This window comes from Chinchilla lanigera, unplaced genomic scaffold (genome assembly GCF_000276665.1).
Source record: "Chinchilla lanigera isolate Chin_1 unplaced genomic scaffold, ChiLan1.0 scaffold00106, whole genome shotgun sequence".
NCBI lineage: Eukaryota > Metazoa > Chordata > Mammalia > Rodentia > Chinchillidae > Chinchilla > Chinchilla lanigera.
Window position 1 is genome coordinate 782,751 of NW_004955507.1, and position 25,073 is coordinate 807,823.

A 25,073-nucleotide genomic window follows, 5' to 3' on the forward strand; every position below is an offset into this window, starting at 1 on the left:
ACACACACACATATATATATACACACACACATATATGAAGGCCAAGTAGAACCTGTATTACAACAGTTCTTGGTAAGACCCACAGTCATACTCAGGAGATCCATGAATGTAAATGGCAAAAAGTTGCATCTTTTATTTTCACTTACCTCTAACTGGAATTTAGCATAGCCTCTCATTATAAATGTAGAGGGCAAACTATAACAAAGTTGGCAGTAGTACCTGTGTCACTGTCACCAATGGAAGTGGAAGCTGTTACTTCACAGTTGTTGCCAATATCTCCAAGAATTATTTATGTTCATTATATTTTCAAAAATATTACTTGATCTGCTATTTTTTTACCAGGTTAGTACATAAACACATATATCCTAATAGCACAATGTGTGTGTGGGTGGTGCTGGGGTTTAAGCCGAGGGTCCCACACATGCTAAGCATGTGCTCTACCACCCCTGAACTACATCTCCAGCCTCACAAATTTATGGGGTTATTTTATCTACTTTTGTTTTGAAACAAGTTCTCACTGTGTTGTCCAGGCTGGCCTTGAACTCCTGACCTCAATTCTCTCATCTCTCTCCTCCCCCTTCCCCACCTTCAAATAAATCATCTTTTTTTAAAAAAAAATTAGCTTTTAAATCTCTGATAACCATATTCAGTATCATTTCTTTTACATATTTAAAACATACTTTGGAGGAAGGATTCTACTTCAACAGACTGCCAGAAGGATCTGTGACATAAAAACAAATCAACAACCCCTGCTGTATTAACAATTTAATGTCTAGCTTTTTATTAATGTCATTGTATGTAATTATGCTTTGTATATAATAATTATATGGATATATACTTACATGTATAGATACATATATGCACATACACCATTTTTTTATTCAATAAATGATCTCCCCCTCTGTACATATCAAATTTCTTAAAGTTTCCAAGCTTATTTAGTTAATTTTATCTAGAGTTCAGACAGTGTGTCGAAAAACCTTTCTTTCTTTAAACCAACGATTATGCTTTTGGTCTCTCTGTTCACAGAGATTCTAACATTGGTCTCAAGGTCAGAGGACTATAGATATTTTAAGAAAGAAAAAAAAATTGGTTCCTTAGCAGAGACTTTCTGTTCCAAATTTGTCATCTTACTTGGGCAGTGCTTTGGGCCTGATATGATTTTCCAGAGCACTGTGTCTCCCGGCAGGTTTGCCCTTGAGCCTAGGGAGCTGGGCACTGCACGCAAGATCCTTGTGATTGTTTTCAAACGCTCCAGCATTAGTCCTGTAGGAATGTAGACATTTGCCCAGGTATTAACATTGCATTTCCAGTGAGTACGATTTTTTCCTCTCTCAAATGAATCAAAATAGGGTAAACCACTAGTAATGACCGTGGTGAGCATCAGGTGTAGTTTTGAAGGTTATAAGTGAAAGTTCAGTAGCTTGGCATGTACTTTAACTATTGCTGTCTTACAGGCTCATCAGTTAGCATCCATGCAAGCACAGGCTTATAATGGGGGGAACGCCAACCCTCCATCTGCCAATAATGAGGAAGAGGAAGATGAAGAAGATGAATATGATTATGACTATGAATCCCTTTCTGACGGTAAGAGAAACAGAGCCCAGTGCTGTACAAGAACATGGTTGGATGATTTTCCGTTTTTTTTTTTTCCAGAAACTAAGTCGAGTCCATAAATGAACAACACAGATTGTTGTAACATTGTGTGAGAGTTTCTGAACCCAGTTGCTTAGCAAGGACCAAGGAAGGAAAAGGATTCTGTTAGCCACCACAGCCATAGCACAAGAAGAGGATGGTGTAGAAAGAAACGCTGTGTGGGGGTCAGGAGGGATGATCGCTAAATTGAGTTTCTCGAGGAAAGATGAAATGATGTCAGAGAGGATCTGCTTTCATCCTTTCGTTTTCTGATGTGGCTGAGGCTCTTGGTAGGAATTTTAACTGTGACTAAATCCTGTCTCCAGCACCACCTGCAGGGGGCGGCATCACCACTCTGCTCCATCTGTTCCGCATTGCCCGCTCTTACTCTGGCATTCTAGAGTATAGAAAAGAAGGGTACCTCTGTCCCCTTCCTGTCCCGGTTCTCAGATGACAAGCAACAAGACATTTTCTTCTAGCCCCCACCGAAGAGAAGAAACAGGAATGATGGCTAGTGACGCAATACAAAATAGCCACATAAATGGCATTAGCCGCATATTACTAGGAAGGCTTCTTCCTCTGTGAGAGCTAGGTTTCAAGTGTATTTCATTTGAACAAAATTAGTGTCATTTGCTGGAGTTTGCCAAATGTTTTCTCTAGCACCGTTGCTGATAGTGGACTGTTTTATTTTGGCAACTTCTGAAAGACATCAACATATTAATGAGAAAATGCCAAGTTTCCTATTTGTATAAACATAATGTGCTTAGAGTATGCTTTTATTTTTTTTTGGGGGGGGGGGGTTCTCTGGTACCGGGAACCGAACTCACTACCTTGTGCTTGCCAGGCAAGGCGCTTTGCCGCTGAGCTAAATCCCCAGCCCCGTAGAGTATGCTTTTATATAGGCCAATTCTTTTGTTAGCTATGTAGATATCCCCTATCTAGCCACCACTTGCCACCGATGTTGAGGTATCTGCTCTAAGTATCTAAGGTACTCCTCTAAGTATCTGCTTCTCACACTCAGTTGTCTTCAGTCATATTTGAGTTCCACAAATCTTCATCACCAGTGACAAGTCCAGTATTTTTCTTCCCCCAATGGCTCTATTTAACATTTGTCCTTCACTATAGTTGATTGATTCATGATATCAACTCAAGGCCAATTTATTCACCTGAAACTCTACAAGACAAGGGGCCTATCTTATTAGATAATATGAAGGATAAATTAAAAGGAGTCGGGACAGTTTATTTACAGCCTATTCCTCAAAAGTCATGGGAATGTGGACCTTTTTATATAGACATATTCTTCCCCATGGATTTCTACTACAATTGAGGTAATTTCTATAGAAGAGCAAATTGATTCAGAAGGTGATATGAAAACCACACTTAAGAAATCAACCAATCCATCTGTGTCATTTGCCTCCATAAGACATTAGTTCACTGGAAGAAAAATTCACTCACTATCATAAATTAATCCTGTGTTTTTTTGTACTTTTGAAAACAAGAAAATAAGTGGCTTTTTAAAATCATTATTATTATAAATGTTTTTTATTTGCTAATAACAAACCAGTGGGAGAAGGCTCGTGATTTATTTTCAATTTGGAGAATAAAATTTAATCTTAACCACTGAATTTCTAAGACAGTTACATGCATTTTTTTAAAACCCTCACATGCTAGGTTGGGGGTATCAGTAGACAATAGGGTGCCCCCAGTCTGCTCCAGAGGTCTGTGAAAACTTGGGCAATATCTTTTTACCACTCTCAGGCTTAGATCCTTTACAGGGTAATGAAAAATTTCTGTGAAGTGTTTGGTGAAGCTCCTCCCTCACTTGTAGCACTAATATCCATAACCTATGACAGCTTAAAGTCCATTACCACCATATGGTATTTCCCAGCTCACTGAAGTCTTCTGACTGGCTAATTCCCAAACAACCCTTGCAGGTTTTACATGCCTTATGGAAGCTTGTCCTCTGAAGGCATCCTTATGCTACTGTTATGTGTAGTAATTCTAGCCACAGAATTATTTCAAGAAACCCCCAAGGAGATTGGCAAATGAGGGTCATGCATTTTAGGACTTGTTACTCTCTGTTGGATTATAAATTTTTCATGAATATTTATTTCACTGAATTTTATCCCCCCAAACCTTGTTTACCTTGATTAGTTTTGACCACACACTAGAGCACAAGTTTGAATTTACAACTTAATGTAGGCATGTTCTATGATAGTGCATGATTCTAACAAATTAATTGATATTTGTTCATTTGAAATAAAGTCAGACTGGAGTAATACAACAGTCAGTAACTGAGAATATGTAGTATGATTGTGGCAACCACTGGCATGATTAACAATGGTGGTATATTTTTACTGCTAGCCCTTGCATACTTTAATAGTCACAACATTAAATCTATAGACCATTTCTTGTTTCTGTTATCTTGTAACCTAAGCTGTTATTTATGCTCCACTTCCTGCCTTGGTTTAATTTATCTGGCTTTTTGTCTTAATTTTCCTTACTTGTATACCCCTTCTGATTCTGTTTTTCTGTGGCAGATGTCCTTACTGCTTCCCCTTCTCCTAACGGTCAGGTTACACTATTTGAAGGTAAACACTATCTGAACTGGGCTTCCCCATTTTAGCTGCATGGATGTCACATTCTGTTTCCAATTTCTTGGGCCTGATTAGCATAAAGTTAATGCACTCTGTGAATATAAATGTAATGAAATGATTGATCTCACTTCCTTCTTGGCAGCCTGCATGGCCATGATTTGTTATAAAGATATTTTGGTCTAAGCATTTGTGACCCAGTGAGATAATAAATTTTACTTGAGAAATCAGCTTTCTTGTTTTACATTTTAAAAGAGTATAATCATGATATACTACTAACACTTTTACAGTCATTCTGGATAGAAACGCCAATAAAACCAAAGAATAAGATTATCTCTCATGCCTAGGTATATTTATATATGTTTTAATTACTGTTACTATCACTTAATAATCAATAACAATCATGAAAATTTATTTTGCAATTAATTTATAATTGTAGAAACTGCATTGTACATAACGTTCTGTACACACACACACACACAGGTTTTGACATTTCTCAAGGTAAAAAAAACAAATAGCTTCATTTCAAAGTAAATCATGTATGTATTATCTAAAAGTGTTTCAACCACCAAACCCTTCCTAAAGTTGTGTGCCATCAGCCTCTTGACATAAAATATCTCCCCTCATAGTTGCACAGTTCCAGTCATCTGTATGAAAATTAGCATTCTCATTTACATGATGTCTATATGGTACCAAAACTACTGGTAAATGAGTCAGTTTAACTGAAATCAAATACATCAACCCAATTTTTGAAATTATGCTTCAAGCCATTATTTCGGTGAATGTAGCCAAAGCCTTAGTCTTGCAGATAAGTACAAGTAGTTGGATGTCCTTCCAAGGATGTTCATGCAGCTCTTAAATGAAGCATTCAGTTCTTTTTCACTAAAACCTGCTAACTTACCTTCAGACAACATTCTGGAAGACAGACCTGAAAATAAATCGTGCAATGACAAGCTTCAGTTTGAGTACAATGAAGAAATCCCCAAGAGGATAAAGAAAGCGGATAACTCTACTTACAACAAAGGGAAGGTAAGTAAATGGTTTCTGTCAAGTGATTCTTGGACAGTGGCTCCCTTATCACTTTCAGGTAGGATTCCACCTCCTCCCTATCCTTTCTCTTCACCTTCACCTCTGTCCCTTAATGCCAGCGCCCCTGGGGTGATAATACAGGATACCTACCTGCCACTGGTGAAGGATGTTCATTGATTCATCCAACCAATATCTACCAACATGTGTGACAGGCCCTCAAGCAGCACAGGAGCTGATCTAGTGGTGGAGACAGACTGTAGACAAATGCAAAGAGCAGTGATCTCACTGTGTTATTGGAGAGTGATGGACAGGCTCTTGGGGAAGATTATGCTGGAGAAGGACAGTCTGGCCAATGAGACAAAAACAGGGCATTCAGTCAGCCTAAGGAGCAGCCTGGTTGTTCGGGGAATTGCAAGAAGCTTTAAAGACATTTAGGATAATGCCTTAAAAGATACATGGGGGCCAGACTGTGAGGTGTTAACAGAGGTTGGACACAGAGAATGAAAGACTGTTCCATGTGTGGTGGATTATGGGACATAATGGGGGACATGAAGGATAAATTAGATTTGCCCCTTGCCCTCAGAAAGCTTTTACTTCAGGAAAGGTGTTAGAACATGAATGTGGATAAATACCGAACAAGGCAAGCGCACGGGGACACCAGAGAAGTACAGGTAAAATCCTCTAGAGGTTCAAAAGTGAGCCGCATGTACCTCCCATTTAAAATGGTATCATTTTCCCATGATAGGTTTATGACATGGAACTGGGAGAAGAATTTTATCTCCCTCAGAATAAAAAAGAAAGCAGACAGATTGCACCAGAGCTTTCTGACCTTGTCATCTACTGCCAAGCAGTAAAATTTCCAGGTAAGAGTAGACACGTTGTCATAACATTTAAAGATACCAAGTTATGAATGTTTCCTGTTTATCTAATTGGGTATTTGAACACTGTGAAATAACTAAACAGTGTGCTCAAAATAATGGTTATAATGTCTTATAAACATAAGCAAATTATAATGTCTTACACTGTCCATTATAATTGGCTTTGATACATATGTGGATAAATACCATAAAAATTCATTTTCCAGACCCAATAATGTTTTATCAAAAAAGTTAATATTTATAATATCTGTATTATAGATTAAAATGTATTAGACACTTAAGTACTAGATTTTATGCTAAGTATTTTACATAGATATCTTTGTCTATTCATAATAATTCTGTGAGGTTGGTGATGTTATCCCCATTTTTAAGTCAAACAAAATCTGACATAAAATAATTTGCCCAAGGTTTCAGAACATATCAATTAAGATTCTTGTTTGAGAGGTGCAAAAATTGATATTATTTTGGTAACATGTAGCCAAAGAGGAAAACTTACTGACTCATGTATTGAACGTATAGAGGGATGATATACAAGTTTCAGGTACAGCCTAACCCAGGGAACATACCTTTTCTCTGCCTGTGTGTCACTCTACAGCCACTATGTTGGCTTTATTCCCCATGTGGTTGCAAGATAGCTGTACCACACCAACACTTCATGCTTCCAGACTCAGCTTTGATATAATGAGAGTTCCCTTAGAGCTTCAAGCAGAAGTGTAATTGTTTCTCATTGGGTTCTTTGCCTAAACCCTAAGCAATCACTGTAGTTAAGGAGATGCAGTGGTCTGATAGCCTGGGGCCTATGTCACATGCTCCATCCCTGAGGCTCCACCCAAACCATGAGGATCAAGGATGGTGTTGTGGTGGGGGAGGAAGTTTTCCCAATTGGGTATTTCTAGAACTACAGTGAACTTATGGTGATGCGCTACATCATCAAAAGAGTATTCATTTCATTTAGTAAATGGTAGATCTATGATTCTGAAGTCTATCTCCAAAGTCCTGCTGTGAATCACACACAACCCTGCCTCTCCTGATTCTCCTGATACAGTATGTTATCAGTGAGCTCACCTGATTATGTGTCCCACAAATGGGAGACCAAGAGAAAAGTCAAAAAAGCCCATAAGTATATGGAAGTGAGAAAAAGCCACTTTCTCATACCAGGTAAAACGGTTGCCTTCCACAAGATTTTTGAGGACAGGAAAAGGCTGGTTGGAGATCAGTCTGACTGTGAAAGAGGGCCATGTACTTGACCTGGAGAGGGGAGTCAAAAGGCCAGCCCTCGTCTTCTCAAGATGCTCGTAACTCAGGTCCTGGCTTCTAGAGTTTAGCTGAAGCACTTGTTCTCAGACTATGCTAGCCAATGGCACAGAGATACTGGACTATTTAAAAAATTAGATAATAGTGACCTTTTCACATACACCGGGGAAGGGAGGAATCATAGACAAAATTTTCTTAATTTTAAGTTTTTTCCCAGCAACTGGTTTTAAACTTTGGGAAGGTGCTACTGCTTCTCAGCTAGCAAACACTGTGGCAGAAGATATGAGCATACAAGTGGTAACAAAGATTTCAAAGAAATGCAAGAAGCTAGCATTTACATGTGGTTTTACTGAGCCTGACCTTATGTCATGTAAGTGCATTATAATCGTACTCGCACATAGTGAGACTGTTTGATGGTGGAAGGAAATCCTTTACTTGCCATGGCGTACATATCCTCTGTGTTGGGATCAAGTGTAAAGGTCACACTGTTCAAGAACCACACCACATCTCTTATGCTGTACAAATGTAGGTGACAGTACATATATGTAAACTGAGAAATTAAGGAGCATAGAGTCCCGTAGATATGTGAAGTCAGTTAGGTCTCTGTACCATTAGAGAATCGTGGAATGGTCAAGAAGTCATTTGGTCCAGCTTCTGACTTAAGGCACAAGCTAAGCATGTGGTTGGTTGGCATATCTTTAAAATTCCAAGTATGTTGTTTAAATGTGTTTATATAATACATATAATTGTGTTGTTGGAATCACTGTTATAATACTTTCTAAACATTTATTGTTATCATAATTTTGATGTGCATGAGAAAAATACCATAAAATGTTCATCTTATTACTCTAGTAATTCTGAAAAGTTTAATCGATAACTTACATTATCAGTCTCAATATGTCTCACGTGTCACCCCCCCAAGTCCCCTCTGAAGAAATGTGAAACACCTACATAGCAGTGTCCCAAGGGCCACAGAAGCAAAGTGACTTCTCCACGATCAGAAACCTGTTCAGTGGCAGGGCCACAGCCAGAACTCAGGTGTCTCAGTTCCCAGTGCTGTGTTCTTTTCACTACATTATCACTGGTTTGACTTACGGCCAGGGACCTTTAGCTACCCATTCCCCATGACTTTGGCCAAAGCAGAGTCCCTCTCTGAGCTTCAGTTTACTCACCCTAACATTTATGCTCTTAAACAGTACTGCATTCTGTCTTCTCTGATGATGTTCTTGGAAAGTATATTTTCATATTACAGAAGACCTCCTATTCCTGCTTCAAATTACTCTCCAGCAGTGCAATTACAGACAATGGGAATGATTTGGAGGCAACTCTGGTTTCACTGGAGTCTTTAAATCACTCTTCTTACACTGGAGCCAGGTCTGTGTAGTGTGCTTCACTTCCTTATCCAACAAATAATGTACTAAGATCCTCTATGTGCCAGGCACTATGCCAGGCTGAAGGATCCAGCGAGTTCTTGGATCAGAAGTGAGAAAGAGGAGCCATGAAACTTCATTCTCATTTTAATATATTTCCCATTTAAGCCTCAGACTAACCCTATCAGTGAATTCCTATAATCACACCCATTTTGTAGATAACTGGGAGCTGAAGGTTAGAGAAGTAAGAGTATTAAGTGTTGGCTCAGACCAAACCTATTGAACCTCTGCAAAATGATGCTAAAGCTTGATTTTATAGCCATTGTTTCATCTCTCAAAATTGAATAGCCTCTGGTAATTAAATACTGATTGCAATTTTCTTTTCACACAGTGCTTTACTATCTTTCAGATGCACAATCAGTTAGGGGTGTGTGTGTGTGAGAGAGAGAGAGAGGAAGGAAAAAGAAGAGAGATTTTATAATTGTTCTGCAATACGCATGTAAATCTTGCTACATTTGTCAACAGTGATAAAAACTTTATTATACTTCCTTATAATACTGTTATTAACAGTGCTAAAAATTCTAGTAGGTCTTCTGAGCTTGGTTGCAAGGGAGTAATAGGACTTCAAAATAAACATTAACAAGGATGGAAAATATTGAGCTCCCTTGTCTGTAGTTTTTGGCTTATTTATTTTCATTTTATGGGAACAGGCCTGTCAACTCTAAATGCATCTGGCTCTAGCAGAGGAAAAGAACGGAAAAGCAGGAAGTCCATTTTTGGCAACAATCCGGGCAGAATGAGCCCAGGGGAGACAGCATCATTTAACAAAACATCTGGAAAAAGTAAAGTCACCTTCTTACAATATCTTTGGTTGATCCTCATGCCGAATGATTCCAATATTTTGCTGTCTAAGCACTTCCTCTGAATTTGCAAGCTTTTTTATTTTCATAAATGTTCATATTGTGTAAGTGTGTCATAAATATTTTAACTGCTAATTTATACTTTTAACTCACTAAAAATAGCATTTAACTAAAGATATTCTAGCATTATTTGCCTCAAAGTAAAAATTGGAAGCATTCTAGTGGTTCTTGGAACTGCACTCCTGCCCAGAAGATATATCCATTTTATTTCTAATTACTTTTTATTGTGAAAGTAATAAATTCTCATAGTTACAAGCTCAAATAACACAGAATATTATTAAAATTCTTTTCCACTAAGTGTACTGATACTACTTCCCAGAGGTAACTACTGTTAAGTTGATTGTGTTCTGTTCAAGAAAAACAAGATCTTTTTTAAGATAATCCAAGTGGGATATAACTGAGCATACCTGTATAACTTTCATACTTACTATAAATTTCCACATAACCTTCTATACATTTACCTTACTATTTTTAATGCTCATGTGATATTCCACTGTGTGAATATACTGTAATTTATTTAACTACCTCATCACTAGTATGTTTGGGTTGCTTCCTGTGTGTGTGTGTGTGTGTGTGTGTGTGTTTTTATAGGGTTTATATGCTTGTACATGTATTTTTGTGTATTGTGCAAATATACCCACAGAGCAGATGAGGTACTGAGGGAAAAGACTTCCAGGCTTTTAATTTAAATCTGTCCTGCTCCCTTCATTTTATTTTATTATTTTATTTTTTTATTTTCGGTCTTGGGGATTGAACCTAGAGCCTTGCTCATACCAAGCACACTCTCTACCACTAAGCTGCACCCTCAACTTGCTACCCTCATTTTAAAGCTCAGTAGCCATCGTGTTGTTTCAAAGTAAAGAAGTAACTCACAAGTAAAATGTAAGATGTATTCTAATGTATTAGTTTTATGAAAGTTCTCTACACTAATCTGAGGCTGATCTTTTGTGGAGTTTAGGTTCCTGTGAAGGAATTCGACAGACCTGGGAGGAATCTTCTTCCCCTCTCAACCCAAGCACATCCCTCAGTGCTATCATTAGAACTCCCAGATGCTATCATATCTCATCGCTGAATGAAAATGCCGCCAAACGTCTGTGTCGCAGGTATTCTCAGAAACTGATCCAGCACACCGCCTGTCAGCTGCTGAGGACCTACCCGGCCGCCACCCGCATTGATTCATCTAACCCCAACCCCCTCATATTCTGGCTCCATGGGATACAACTCGTGGCACTCAACTACCAGACAGATGGTAATGGGCCTGGGTCCTCACCTTGCTCTTTTGTATTTCATATTTCAGTAAATGTGGTTCAACGAGCATTTTTCAAAGGGGCAAAAGTCCAGACTGGGGCACATCATATGTGAGGGCAGAAATAGGGAAAATGGAAAATGAAAGTGAATTTGATACTGGATTGTGCTCCTAATGTTTTGGAGTTAAAGTGATAGGAAAGAACAGTGCAGGGGTATCTTCAAAGAGAGGGGTAGGTCATGGCCTCTTTTTAAAGCATTTTTTAAACATAAACTGCTCTTCACAGAGTTTGTTTTAAAAGATCTTTTGGGACAAGGATTTCTTAACATTGCTTACTGAACCTGTCTTGCTATGCAGTTGTTCTTGCCAGGCATGGCAACACACGCCTATAGTTATAGCCAGTACAAAATCTGAAGCAAGGACCACTTGAACCCAGTTCAAGGCCAGCCTGGGCAACACACATGGTCCATGTCTCAAAAAAAAAAAAAAAAAAGAGTACCATCAGGTTGGGGATATAGCTCAGTAGTAGAGTGTTTGCCTAGCCTGTGTGAGCCCCTGGTATCACAAAACAAAACAAAAACCAGTAGTGTCCCTCTAAACACTGTGCAAATTAAAACCATTTTATCTTCCTTTCATTCCTTGGAAATCAAGATGTAGAATACTGGTCAGTTATGAAGGAGAGCTGACAACAGGAAAGCAAGTATGTGAACTGCATGAACAGGGAGAGTAATATTCCTGTTTCTCTGCTGTCGGTGAGACTGACAAGAGTCCTAAAGCTCGAGTAGAAGTTTCCACTTACTTCATGCTCATATGACCAGACACTATGCTGAATTCTGGACTGCTATTATCCACTGAATCTTAACAACCCTAACAAGTGGCACCTTATGATCCTTATTTCTCAGATGAGCAAGACGTAGCAAAATGGTTAATTTGTTCCAGGTCCTGAATGACTTTTAATAATAAATTCAAGGTGTCTGAGAGTTTAAAAGCATTTTGTTCCTACTTGGTTATGAAAGGGGGCAGCCGCAACAGAAGGTGAGGAAAGAGTTGATGAGAAGTGTTTCCTAGAAGCTCATTCAACAAACCAGTTTCCCTTTTGAACAGCTGAGCAGTGGCAGCCCTTATCATTCCTCTCGTGTGAACTGATTCAGATCCTAACTAATCGTGCTGAACAAAAAACCACAGTGCAGCCTTTTCGCCAGCAGAGGTCAAACCACAACTTGAGCTCTGGAGCCGGCTGGACATCTGGCACCCCTACCCACTTGTGGCAGATCCCAAAGACACAGAGATATCGGTCATGCTTTTTCTGGACCCTATTATATTTACTTTTTTCCACTGAAATCACCTAAGATGATACAGGTGAAACTTAGTATAGCACCTGGCACGTAGCATTCCACAGATATCCTTAAGTGTGTTTGATAAGTTAAGGAAGCAGTATAATTTGGATCCACAAATGGAAATAATGATGGAATACTTTCAAAGTTGTAAAACTTTTATTTTACACTTCTTTTTTACCAAGTGGCTTGTGGGTTCACACCCCTGACCTGGTCTGTAGCCCTGTGTCCACTGGTGCCCTTGGTTATTATGATACTGAAATAATTTAAGTACATTGAAATAACTATGAATATTGTTTTCTCAAGAAAATGGAAGTGCATTTGGTTTTGGATGTGCCTTTTCTCCTGAATTACCAAGACTGTACAGACACACTGGCTCCACTTGACAGCACAGGCTGAAGGGGACACAAGGTGTTGCCACTCCTTGGATCACCCCAAAGTTCTGCTGAAGTGAAGCTGCCCCTCCACTCACCCTTGAAAGCTTTACACCTCTCAGAATCGAGCCAGAGGCAGACGTCTGTGTTGTGTGACTCATCCTGAAGCTCTTCTGCATGGTCTTCCAACTCAGGGAAGAGTACTGTTGTCTAACCTCTTGTGACTCAATGCAGCACTTGACGCGACTTGATCAAACGTCTCCCCGTACAACAGCATCCGGGTGGCCAGCTGTAGAAACTGTCATTTCTGTGAACTAGGGTTAGAGCTTGGTTCACTACCTTGCACACAGCAGATGCTCAGTAGTCTATCCCTGTCAGCCCCCCTGCAATCTGAACCTGTGTTTCTTGATTTTGGGTCCAGAGCTCTTCTGGGTACTTACTGTTTTGTGCATCACAAAGCCAAATAGATAAGTGAAAACATTGAACTAGCTCTTTGTTAATGGTTGAAAAGAATTCCTATGTTAGTGCTTTGGTTTTCCGTGATGCCTCCCATTGTGCCGCTAGACTCAATATGTGCCAGTGATCATCTCCTTGCCATTTCCTGGGTGTCAGAGGACCCTGAAGCCCTAAATGGTTGGCTATGGACGTAGCGAGGCCATTTCTTTGCAGCCTTTCTGCTGACTCTGTCAACTCCAAGAAGGTCAGATGAGATCTGGAACCAGCTTCTAGTTGGTCCACACTCAATAAAATCAATTCTCAATTGTGGAAACCGAGCTGCGGCTGATATGCAAATCCCTGGCTGTTGGGCTGGGGATTTAGCTCAGCGGCAAAAAGCGCCTGCCTGGCAAGCGCAAGGTCGTGAGTTCAGTTCCCGGTACCGGAGAAAAACCAAATCCCTGGCTGTTTCTACACAGAATGCTTCCTTCCTTACACATAGAACCTGCAAGTATGTACATAGGCAACCCCCATCAGAAGGAAAGCCTCTTTTTAGAAAAGAATTTATTACGTTTTAGTGAACAACAGTTGTGCTTTCTATGATGGCTTTTCTAGGATCCAAACATAAGGAAAAATATTATGAGAATGGTGTTACCCAATACAACATTTTTAAATGAATAGAAAATTATAAAGGCAATAGTCTCTTGTTCTACATTGATTCCTGCACATTCTTTCATTTGGTTAGAACAGGGGCTTTCAAACTATTGTCCCAGGTGAAGTTCTGGGACCACTCCTAGGAAACAGTAAAAGGGCTAGATTTGGGGTCCTATTTTTTTTTTTTTTTTTTTTGTCTTTTCAAGACAGGGTCTCACTATGCAGTTCAGGCTGCCCTGGGATTCACTTTGTAGCCCAGGCTGATCTCAACTCACAATGGTCCTCCTGCCTCAGCCTCCCAAATGCTAGGATTACAGACGTGTGTCACCACGCCTGGTCGTATTCTTGTTTCAAACCAAGCAAATCCATATTTTACATCTTGGGTCACCAAATGAGATCTTAGTTAACAAAAGTACCTTAAAGTTTTGCAAAACTAGTAAGTAGACACAGTGCTGGTAAGATTAGGCTGTAAACCTGAGCTATAATCAATAAGTGTGAGTCACTATTGCTCCATTAGGAATACAGGTTGAGTATCCTTTATCCAAATGGCTTGGAAATAGAAATTTTTAACTCAGACTTTTTTAAATTTTGGAATATTTGCTTATCTATAGTAAGATATTTTGAGGATGTGATCCAAATCTAAGCACAGAATTTATGTTTTACATACACCTAATATACATAGCCTGAAGGTAGTTTTATATATTTTTACTGCTCATCTGTTGTCAACACAGCCCATCAGATGAGGTCAGGAATGGAATTTCCCATTTGTGGTGTCATGTCAGCACTCAAAAAGTTTCATATTTTGAAGCACTTCAAATTTTCAGATTAGGGATCCTCACCTATGTATAGCCATTTCACACTTACCTACTCCTTGTGAGCTAATTTGTTTCACTGTTTTTGCAATCCTCACCATGTCTGCCTTTCTCTGTCAGAATGGCCAGGGAAGAAATTTTCTGAACTTGCAGGTGAGAGAACACAGCCTCAAAGAATCAGTCGCATCAGTACTGGAGTGTGTGTCATGCACATATCTGACAGAAAAGGAGGTGGGGGCCCACAGAGCTCTCATATGTCTAAGACATCTTGCCCGAAGAGTTCTGCACACAATCCTGGCCAAGCTCTACTACACAGAAGCAATTTACACATAAGAGTAGGAGCTGACTTCTTGTTGCACCAAGGTGCTTACCACACTTTTCCTTGATGTTGGTCCATGTAGCAAAGTTCATTCTGCATATGGAAGGAATCTATCAGAGGGGACATGTAACAGGTGTGTCTCATAAACCTTTTGCTCATTTGGGCAACTTTTATACAGACTTGAGCCATCAGATAAGCATGTAAGTGTGGAAGTATCCAGAAACAGTGCAGGAATCCAGCCATTCATCAAATAACCGTGCCAAAGAAAATTTGGCCACAAAAGACTCAAAACTTTTGTGAGGATTCCTAAAATTTATGATGGAGGGAATTGTGGACATGATGTGAATCATATGTGATGATGATTTTTTTCATATTTAACTACAATAGAAAGAGAGGCAAAAGAAATTTATGGATTGAAATTGAGATTTCAAGGAAAAGCTATTTTTCTGGCTATTCTTTCCTGTATAGTTAAGATTTTACCTTTCCTTTAAAATAGCAAGAATTGGCCCTATATTTGTCTGCATGGTTTGGTATTTGGAGTTAAGAAAATTGACATCATTTCAAAATTCAGTATAAAATGAGGTATTCTACCAGAACTTTCAGATGGATGTTGTAAACTTAGACTTGCTGGGTTAGAGTGGGATCGCTGGGCGTTTCCATAGATAGTATGTTCTGTGAGAGCACAGGGATTGTTTCTCTTGTTACCTATTGTAACTCTGGTACCTAACACAACCTGGCACATAGGCATTCGTTCATCAGTCCAGGGAACAAGTGGCTGATTTTGTCTTCATACTTGAGCTTCTGGAAAATAGATGCAAAGTTCTTTTCAACTTTAAAGAAAATGTATGACACTTTAGCAACAAAGTAACAAGCCCAGCGTTGGCTTTCTTTGTTTTGCAGATCTCCCTTTACATTTAAATGCTGCAATGTTTGAGGCAAATGGAGGCTGTGGTTATGTTTTGAAGCCACCAGTTCTGTGGGACAAGAACTGTCCCATGTACCAGAAGTTTTCTCCATTGGAAAGAGATCTAGACAATCTGGAGCCTGCTGTCTATTCTTTAACTGTAAGTGGAGCCCCTATTATCACAATGTCCTGAGGCATTAAAAAGCTGTCATATCCTAGGCTATGCAGATACAGTTCCCCCAATAATTTCTTTAACTCACAGAAAGTAGCAGCTGTGGTTAGTATGCTGCTGTCAGGCACTGTGTCCACCAGAGCCTAGTAGTGGTCCTGTGAGATCCCCACCACACCTGACGTACTATTGACGGTCACTCTGACCTCCAGAGCCCATGGAGTTGTAACTATAAGTACCTTCCATAAAAACTGAGCTCCTTGTTAGATCAGCTCATCTTAAGCTCCAACAAATTCTCAGATCAAACTTAGGCCAGTATGCAAATGCAACAAGGCACCTTTCCTACTTCTAGTTTAAATGTTATCATTCCCAGACCTTTCTTTTTCCTTTTCGCATGTAAATACATCATTGTTAAATCCCCACATACTCTCCTTTAACACAAAAACCTGGTAGCTCTTCTCTACTTCCCTATCCGTCTCCTTCCTCTTCACTAACAGAGAAGAACACCCGGGTGAATAGGGAGGAGATGGAGACAAGGTCATCTCTTCTCTCCATCTTAAATCTTGTCCCTCTCTCTGCCTTTCTGAAGGAAGTCTCCTGGTGATACCCAGTTCCTGGGATAACACATTTGCAGATTTGCTAACTGATTTTTTCTCTTTCCTTAAGTTAGGGCCATTTTAGCTAGAATAGAGTATAATTGTATGCATTCTCAGAAGGTTATGAATTAATTATGAATTTTAACAACATCATGTGACTTGCTGGAAAACTATTCAAAGGAAGAGTATTTTGAAGTTGTATAACACATTCCTACCAACGTTTTAAACAGAGTATCAGCCAGGCGTGGTGGCGCACGTCTGTAATCCCAGTGCTCTGCTACAAAGTGAGCTGAAGGGCAGCCTGAACTGCATAGCGAGACCCTGTCTCAAAGAGATAGATAAATAAAGAGAGTATCAGAAACAACTTTATGGTTACATGGCATAAGATCTTTTTTCTTTCAACTTCTCTGAGAAACTTAATTTCATCTTAATTGCTGGGTTTTAAGGTACCTGAAATTTTGACAGTTGAAAAGTCATAATTAAATGAATGCTGTTAAAAAAATTAGGTTCTTCACTTGATTCCAGCTATGTAATTGCCCAGCTACAATTACGATTATAATCACTTTATTTTTTAATAGTTTCACTAATAATTTACCTGTCTAGTCCAGTGTTCTTCAGAGATCAAGCAGTGAGGTGCAGCGGCTGTCTTTGCTTCTTTTTCATCTTCCATGACTTTGATCCTTTTTTCCCTTCAGATTGTCTCTGGCCAAAATGTGTGCCCTGGTAACAGTACAGGAAGCCCATGCATTGAAGTTGACGTGCTGGGCATGTCCCTGGACAGCTGCCACTTCCGCACAAAGCCTATCCATCGGAACACCCTGAACCCCATGTGGAGTGAACAGTTTCTGTTCCGGGTTCACTTTGAAGATCTTGTATTTCTTCGTTTTGCAGTTGTGGAAAACAACAGTTCAGCAGTAACTGCTCAGAGAATCATTCCGCTCAAGGCTTTAAAACGAGGTAAAATGAAATTCTGAAGTCATGCCCACAGTACCCTGGCGTGTTAAAAGGAGGGACTGAAGAGAGAAAAACAAACAAAGGAAGGGAGAGTTGGGTGTGGCAGGAGCAAAAGTGAGCCGTGGCTCGAGGATGTGCCTGGCAGACATCCCAGGACTGGAAGCCAGGGGTGGGTGTCAGGTGTAGAGCAGGGGTAAGAGGGACAATTCTGAGCAAAGGTGAAAGCTCTTGGTGAAAAGCTCTCCTGGCTGGACTTTGCACGGCACTCCAGGGATGTTTGGCTTCTTGAACCTGACCTGTGCATTGTTTTTGAACTCTGAGGCACATTTGCCTGTGCTCTGGGTAACAAGACTTACCAGATCCTGATTCAGTGGGTCTCGGGCAGAGCTTGAGATTCTGTGTTTTCCCCAGGTTCTCAAAGGTGTGGACTATGCTGGCTACCTTGAGCACCAAAGTTCTAAGTTTGTATCTCCCCAGCTGCAGCCACACTCAAACTGTCATCCTCTGAGCTCCACCAACACATTAGTTTTTGTTTGTTTTGTTTTTTTGGTGGTGGTACAGAGATCAAACCCTGGAGCACTCTAGCACTGAGTTATATTCCCAGCCCTTTCTATTTGCTTTATTTTGGGGCTGGGGATTTAGCTCAGCGGCAAAGCGCCTGCCTGGCAAGCACAAGGTCGTGAGTTCAGTTCCCGGTACCGGAAAAAAAAACAAAAAAAAAAACAAAACAAAACTATTTGCTTTATTTTGAGATACAGTCTCAAATTGCCCAGGCAAGGCTTGAACTCTTGATCCTCCTGCCTTCGCCTCCCCCAGGGCTGGGATTATAGGAATATGCCACCATGCCCAGCAGCTTCCTACTTCTTGTTCATTTCCTATTTCTCTTCTTTACTGTACAAGCAGCTCCCGATCATTACATTTATTTGCTGCGGTATCTGTGACAGAATACCCCAAGAGAATTATATTTTTTCACGGTTCTGGCGAAAAGAAGAGCAAAATCACAGTGTTAGTAGGCTTGGTCTCTTGAGAAGTTCCTCCCCTTGGTGTGGCCTCCTCACAGTGCCCTCACACAAGCTTAGTCTGTGTGTGCACATCTGGGGTCTCCTAATTTCCTATTTCTGTCATGTCGTCAGTCACATTGGGTTAGGGCCTACCTGATAACCTCATTTTAATGTAATTACCTTGTTAAAGAGCCTGCCTCCAAATATAGTCACCTTCTGAGATACTGGCTGTTAGGTTTCAACATATGAATGGCAGGTGGCAGGTGGGAGGTGGGCCTTTCACAGTTTCAGCCTATAACCGTTATTACAGAAATGTGAGAAAGGACAGAGAACCAAAACAATTGTTTAAAAATTATCCTCTTACTGGGTGTGGTGGCACACACCTGTAAACCCAGCACTCAGAAAGCTGAGGTAGGAAAATTGTGAGTTTGAAACCAAATTGTGAGTTTGGACTGGACTATTAAGGTAAGACCCTGTCTCAAAAAAAAAAAAAAAAAAAGCCATCTTTCTATCTCACCAACATAATCACTTTAGGTATATATCTTTTGCAGGCTTTATTTTTCTGCCATGTAAATGGCACAGGAGCATATAAATATGTTTTTAACAAATAGGCTTCTCACTAATCTTATTTTACAACTTAATGATTTTCGTCTTCTAATCTATATGGTAAGCAACTTTTCATTTTAAAGTCATATTAAGTGGCATTGCCACTTTTTTTTTTCCTGATGCGGGGGATCAAACACAGTGCCTTGCACATCCTAGGCAAGCACTCCGCCACTGAACTAACCCCCAAACCTTTACATTACCACTTTTACTGACTGCATATTCCATTTTATACTGACATCTTCATGCCATGACTTGTTTGAACCCCTATTCTTTTATTATTAAAGCTGCTCTAAGGTAGAATGTGAGCCCCTAGAAAACAGAGAGAGTAAAGGACTTGGTGTTAAAATAATCACATTTTCCTGCTATTTTTTGAGGGTGTTTTGTTTTACCATTTGAGTCTAAATTGAAGTAGTACTGGATGAGTTAATTAGCACTGGGTGGCCCAAAGCCATCCTCAGGGGGCAGCACTCCCAGTGATAAGGTGCCTGCTGTTCATCTGTCCATTGCTGCCCACTGCCTATTTTAAGGTAGTATTTCTACCTGTCACTCACTGACCTCCAGGGAGCATCTTCTTGGCAGAGCGGTGTACCACATGGCTAACAGGATTTCCCAATTCTTCATCATTTCAGGGTATCGGCATCTTCAACTGCGAAACCTTCACAATGAAGTCTTGGAAATCTCTAGTTTATTCATAAACAGCAGAAGAATGGAAGAAAATTCCTCTGGCACTACTATGCCAGCCTCTTTGGTAATTAAGTCCTGTTCTACTCAGCATATGTGCAGGGACTGCCATGCTTTCTTGTGGTACAGCAAAGTGGGCAGTAAGAGTTAAGGAGCTATGGAAATAGTGACACTACTAGCTGGCCCTTGGCACTTACCAGGCACTTTACATATATAACTCGTTAATTTCCCACATAATAGCCTTGCCCTTGAATTTTGAGAACCACTGAGGCAGAATTTACCCCACTCATACAGGGTGAGCAGCAGGAGTGGGTGAAAGCTGACGCTGAGGTAGACAAAAAAATTTTTCAAGGAGCACTGTTTTAATTAACTGGCTGATATACCATTATGTCTCTCTTTTCAAAATAAATTTGAAAATGTGTCCAGTGATTTCCATTTTTACATGTTTAATCATCTGACCAATCTTACAATTCAGCCTAGTCCTATCAGGCTTCAAAAAGGCATAGTCTGTGCTTACAGTGGACTGGTTTGGACAGGGTCCACCTCTCTACTTAGCCTTGCTTTCTTCTCTGGCCTTCTTTTGCCCTCAGGAGTCAGTTGCGTCGCTCTGCTCCTGACCTTGTTTTCTTGGGTTTTCATCCCTTTCCTTTTGTCACTCCACAGCAACTTTGGCTGCACATTTGTATCACCTGGGGAGCTTTCAAAAACATCCGACCAGGGCGTACACCACACCAATAAGACAGAGTGGCTTCCATGTTTAGAAGGATTCCCAGGGGACTCTGGTGTGCTGCAAGGTTGAGAATAACACCGTGGTCAACGTGGAGGACCTCTGGCCTCCACTTGGTGCAGAGACTTCACAGACAGGGCAGGGATTCCCGCTGCCACAAAGCAGGAATGAGATGTTTTCAGAGAGGCAAAGGAGGGCTTCATCCCCAGCTCTTGGCTGGTTGCGCTCAGTATCTGTGAGCTGGAGATTCCGTGAGTGCCATGAGTCTGACACCAAACGCGTGATGTCTTTTCCAACACCACTGCTCTGACTGTCCACTACCAGCTCAGTGCCTCACGTTTCAGTTCATTTCTGACACTAGCCACCCAGAGTCAGCATTAGTTCTCGCAAGAGTACCCCTACTCCAGGGGCTAATCTCAACTTCCAGACTGTCACCAGGACTTCTGACTGCTGAGCTCTAAATTCAAGAGGATCCCATAACCCCCTGGACTTAGTATTGTAGTGGAATGACACAGAACTGAGGAATGCACTGTATCATTATCAGTTATTAAAGATGATTCAGTTCAGAAACAGCCAAATAGGAAGGATGCAGAGGACGCAGTAGGGGAGGAGCTTCTGTGCCCTCTCTAGGCCGCCCTCCCAGAACTTCTGCCTGTTGACCAGCTCAGAGTCCTCTGAACCCCATCATTTAGGGCTTTACGGAGGTTTCATTCTGTTGATACTATTGGTTAAACCACTGGCTCAGTATCCACCTTCTCCCTCCCTGAGGTCTGGCAGTGGTGCTGAAAGTTCCACCATTGTAACCATGCCTTCTACTTTCTCAGCCACAAGTCAGGGCAAGAGAAGGCCAGAAGAAAGCAAGGCTAGTTAATATTTTTACCACCCCAAAGATTCTAAGGGTTTTAGGAATTATATGCTAGGAGCCAGGAGCAAAGACCAAATATTTATCTTTTACTATGTCACACCGTCCCTTCCTTGGGGTTCCCAGGCATGGTGACTGCATTGTTTGACCATGGAGGGCTTCACTCTTGCGATAACTAGACATCATCCCAGATGTCTCCCTTCCTCTTATGTCCCCCAGTTAAGATTTGACAATTCTGGCCTGTTCGTGCCTTTCAAATGTATTCATTTCTGCCCATCCCTTCTACCTTGGTCTTCATTCATCCTCACCTGGCTGAGAAAGTGATTCCTAATTGGCCTCTTTTCCTCTGGATTTGTCTTCCTCTGTGTGTCTTTCCTGAGGGCCTCCTGGATGGTCTATTTAAAACCTAAATGTGATCGTGTCATTTCTCATTAGAAACCCTTCTTTGGTCTTCCATTGCTTTTGGGATAATAAAGTCCAATGCCTGAGAGTGACAAGGGCAGGATATAAACGCACATCATTGGACAAGACAAAAAGCAGAGAGCTCCTGGGCCGCTTAGAGGTGCAGCTGTTACCCAGCTGTGAGCTCCAGCCACTTGCTGCCATTCAGTGGTACCAGATTTGTTTGTTTTTTCAAGAGAATCAGAACATCTAGGTTTTGTAAATGTTGGCAACTTTTTACATCTTTAAGACTGACTACAGAGTGCAAGCATAGTAAAATGGGCAACCTCTCTTCTCCACCCCAAATTAAAAATAAAAACCATCTATGCTAAAACACTTCAGCCCTCAGGTTTCCATTTTGCCAGCTTTGGTCTAAATATTAGCCAGTTAGACAAAGGTCTGTGTAACTCTGCTTTGCCTGCAACGCTGGCCTTTCCCTTCAACTTGTAAGCCATTGACCCCACTAAGGTTCTCAGAATATCCTCCGTAGGCTACCTCTAATGTTAGCACACATGCTGAATCAATTTAATTACTGTTTTGTCTCCTTCATGTGCTACATCACACTGGGTCCTTCACGATTTAGTTAGATAATACCACCTTCAAGGTCTTCAAGAAGACCTCCCTTGCCAGGCATGGTGACACACGCCTGTAATCCCAGGACTCAGGAGGCTGTGGCAGGGGGATCGTAGTGAGTTTGAGGCCAGCCTGGGCTATGTAGTGAGTCCAGGCCAGCCTGACTACATAGCAAGACACTGTCTCAAAAAATAAAAAAGACCTCCCTTATTTCCCTCAGACTGGAACTAGGTCCTTTCCTCTGGGTTTCCCAGGAACTTACCATGCTTCTTACAGTTTTCCACTTACTCTTCTAGCTGTCTCATTCACTTGGGAGCCCTTGAGGACAAGGATAACGCCATATTTGCCCCTAATTCTCCAGGGCAAGGCATAACGTCTGACACAGTGTAAGCCCTCCATAAATGATTTCATGTTTGGAAGGAAGTTGCACACCTGTCCATCTCTTCCCAACTGACATACAGTGCTTTTTGTATTATGGATTACTTGTGTGCTGGGTGATGAGCTCTGTAAGGGCAGAGCATTTTTAATCTTCTATCAAAAAGTCTATCCCATTTCCCTGAAGCAGATGGGCCTCAATAGGTTTTTTAGAATAAATTAGTTCATAAGTAAGGACTAATATGCATTTCAGAAAATATCAGTCCCTAATTCTTATGGGAAAAGAGATATTGCGTTTTAAAATAAATTAATACTTTGGTGTGTTGCTAAGTATTCTTACTAGACTAATGAGGAAGATGTCATTGTCTTCTCTACCACATTAGCGTGCATCAGGTCATAAATGAGTTCTCTTTTGCATTTATATGTCCCTATATGTATTTGTAAGCGCAATCACTCCTGTATCATGTTATTTAGAATGAATAAGAAATGACCTGATCTTCCTTGACAGATGTTCAACACAGAAGAGAGAAAATGTCTGCAGACTCACAGAGTCACAGTGCACGGCGTCCCAGGTCCAGAGCCCTTTGCTCTTTTCACTATAAAAGGAGGCACCAGAGCAAAGCAGCTTCTCCAGCAGGCAAGTCTACTGAACCAGTAAATCTAATGGTTAGAAGAATACAATTTTTAATGTGTATGGATGTACACATGTGTGTAAATGCGTGTGCAAGCATACAGCAGACAAGTACATAAATGCACAAAAGTCTTTGTTAATGATACGCATTTTGCTTATTTGGAAATGTGTTATTCAGCATCAAGACCCACCTTAAGAATGATCTGAGGGATCTAGACAAGCTACTTTAACCATAAAGAAGAATTTTTAACAGTTTTTCAGCCACATAAAACACAGGGCTATAGAAGCATAAAAACCAGGACAGATGGCTTTCTGGCCATGGAAACTTTTTCCCTCTCAACCAAGACATGGGCTGCATCTTCCTTCTCAACACAGCACTTACTCATCAGCGAGAATCTGCAAATAAGCTGAATGAAGTATGTTTACCATCCTCGGAGTATGGTCAGATTCCTAGAGCATCAACATGGACCACATGGACCAAGAGCACATCTCTAGCTCCTCCAGCTTAAATCATGGAGATCAGTCCACCTTCCTGGTCACTTGTTCTTAACCTTTGAGGTCCTACCCTGTGGCAGTGCAAAGAAGCATGATAATTCTGAAACTAGAGAATGAGGTCTCCTTACCCTACAATCCCTTATGTTGGGCCACTTCTCTCTGGATCCCTCTAGCAACCTTTGTGGCCTTCTGCAGGTGGGATCACATCCATAAGAAGACTTATAAGAGACAGAAGGCCAGGAACAAAGACCAGCACCCAGAAGAGAAAGGGCAGCTCCCCAGAGAGAAGGCTGGGCCCTTGTGCAATTCCTTTTCTCTGCCCATTAGAAGCTCTATCCTGGCTGGATACGGGGCCTCATACTTCGCAGACTCTTTTATCTCTAACCCACTTCAGGGCTGCTTCTCCTCCTTAAAGGTAGACCAATAGAACAAGGACCACAGGGAATAACCCTGAACTCCTTGGGAGCTAGGGTGTCAGAGAAAAATGTAGCTGGAATCATATAATACATGGGGAAATTAAAAATGGATTGAGTAATCATACATGAATATTAATAAATAGCTCTGATCTTTGAAGACACATCTTTATAAGCTGTTCAATATCTTGCCCAACTTTTATAACTTAAGCAGAGTCATATAAAATCGCTTAGGTGTCCCATATCATAGATTATCAAACAGAAGCTAATGCCAAAGGTTTTGGAGTTCTTTTGGCAGGGGAGGTTGCTTGTTTGCTTTTTAACCAGGCAGTCCATGCATTTTAGCATTATCACAAAGCACTGTTGAGATTTTGTAAAAATAGGGAGAACTTCCCACGGGCCACCCATAAAAAGCCCTTTATTTTATTGTTACCCAATGGAAATAAGCAAAGAAGTCCTCAGGACTGAGGAAAGGCCCTGAGGATGCTGGCCTTCTGGTAGAAGTGACAGTCCCAGCTGACCTCCTGAAAGCTTCATGTCCTGAATTATTCCTGAGGAGTAGTTCATATTTAACCCAGTCTGTCTGCCATGCCTGCTTCTGTAGCATCAACAGCTAGGGTCTCTACTGTGAGGGCTGGGGTAGGAGGATCAGAGCTTCATGAGAGTCTTCTGCTCCCATCCTCCTCCTCACATTGCATTCAGCTTTTCCTCCAAGTCAGAAAAGGCTGACTCTGGTCACTGAATCACTGGAAGGGCCCAGGAGAGAAAAGTGTTTGCTTAATCCGGAATAG

The 25,073-nt window shown here is 40.8% G+C and overlaps 1 protein-coding gene across 3 annotated transcripts in view; it reads left to right on the top strand.

The window, feature by feature from the left end:
* Plce1 (phospholipase C, epsilon 1) overlaps window positions 1-25,073 on the top strand; it is a 269,999-nt gene that overhangs the window by 227,181 nt on the left and 17,745 nt on the right. For all 3 annotated transcript variants that reach the window (XM_005407528.2, XM_013506159.1, XM_013506160.1), the window contains exons 19-27: window positions 1,458-1,587; window positions 5,137-5,258; window positions 6,004-6,121; window positions 9,471-9,602; window positions 10,639-10,929; window positions 15,755-15,918; window positions 17,219-17,480; window positions 19,714-19,832; window positions 23,252-23,380. In XM_005407528.2, coding sequence (XP_005407585.2) covers window positions 1,458-1,587; window positions 5,137-5,258; window positions 6,004-6,121; window positions 9,471-9,602; window positions 10,639-10,929; window positions 15,755-15,918; window positions 17,219-17,480; window positions 19,714-19,832; window positions 23,252-23,380 — 1,467 coding nt within the window. The remainder of the gene's footprint in view (window positions 1-1,457; window positions 1,588-5,136; window positions 5,259-6,003; window positions 6,122-9,470; window positions 9,603-10,638; window positions 10,930-15,754; window positions 15,919-17,218; window positions 17,481-19,713; window positions 19,833-23,251; window positions 23,381-25,073) is intronic.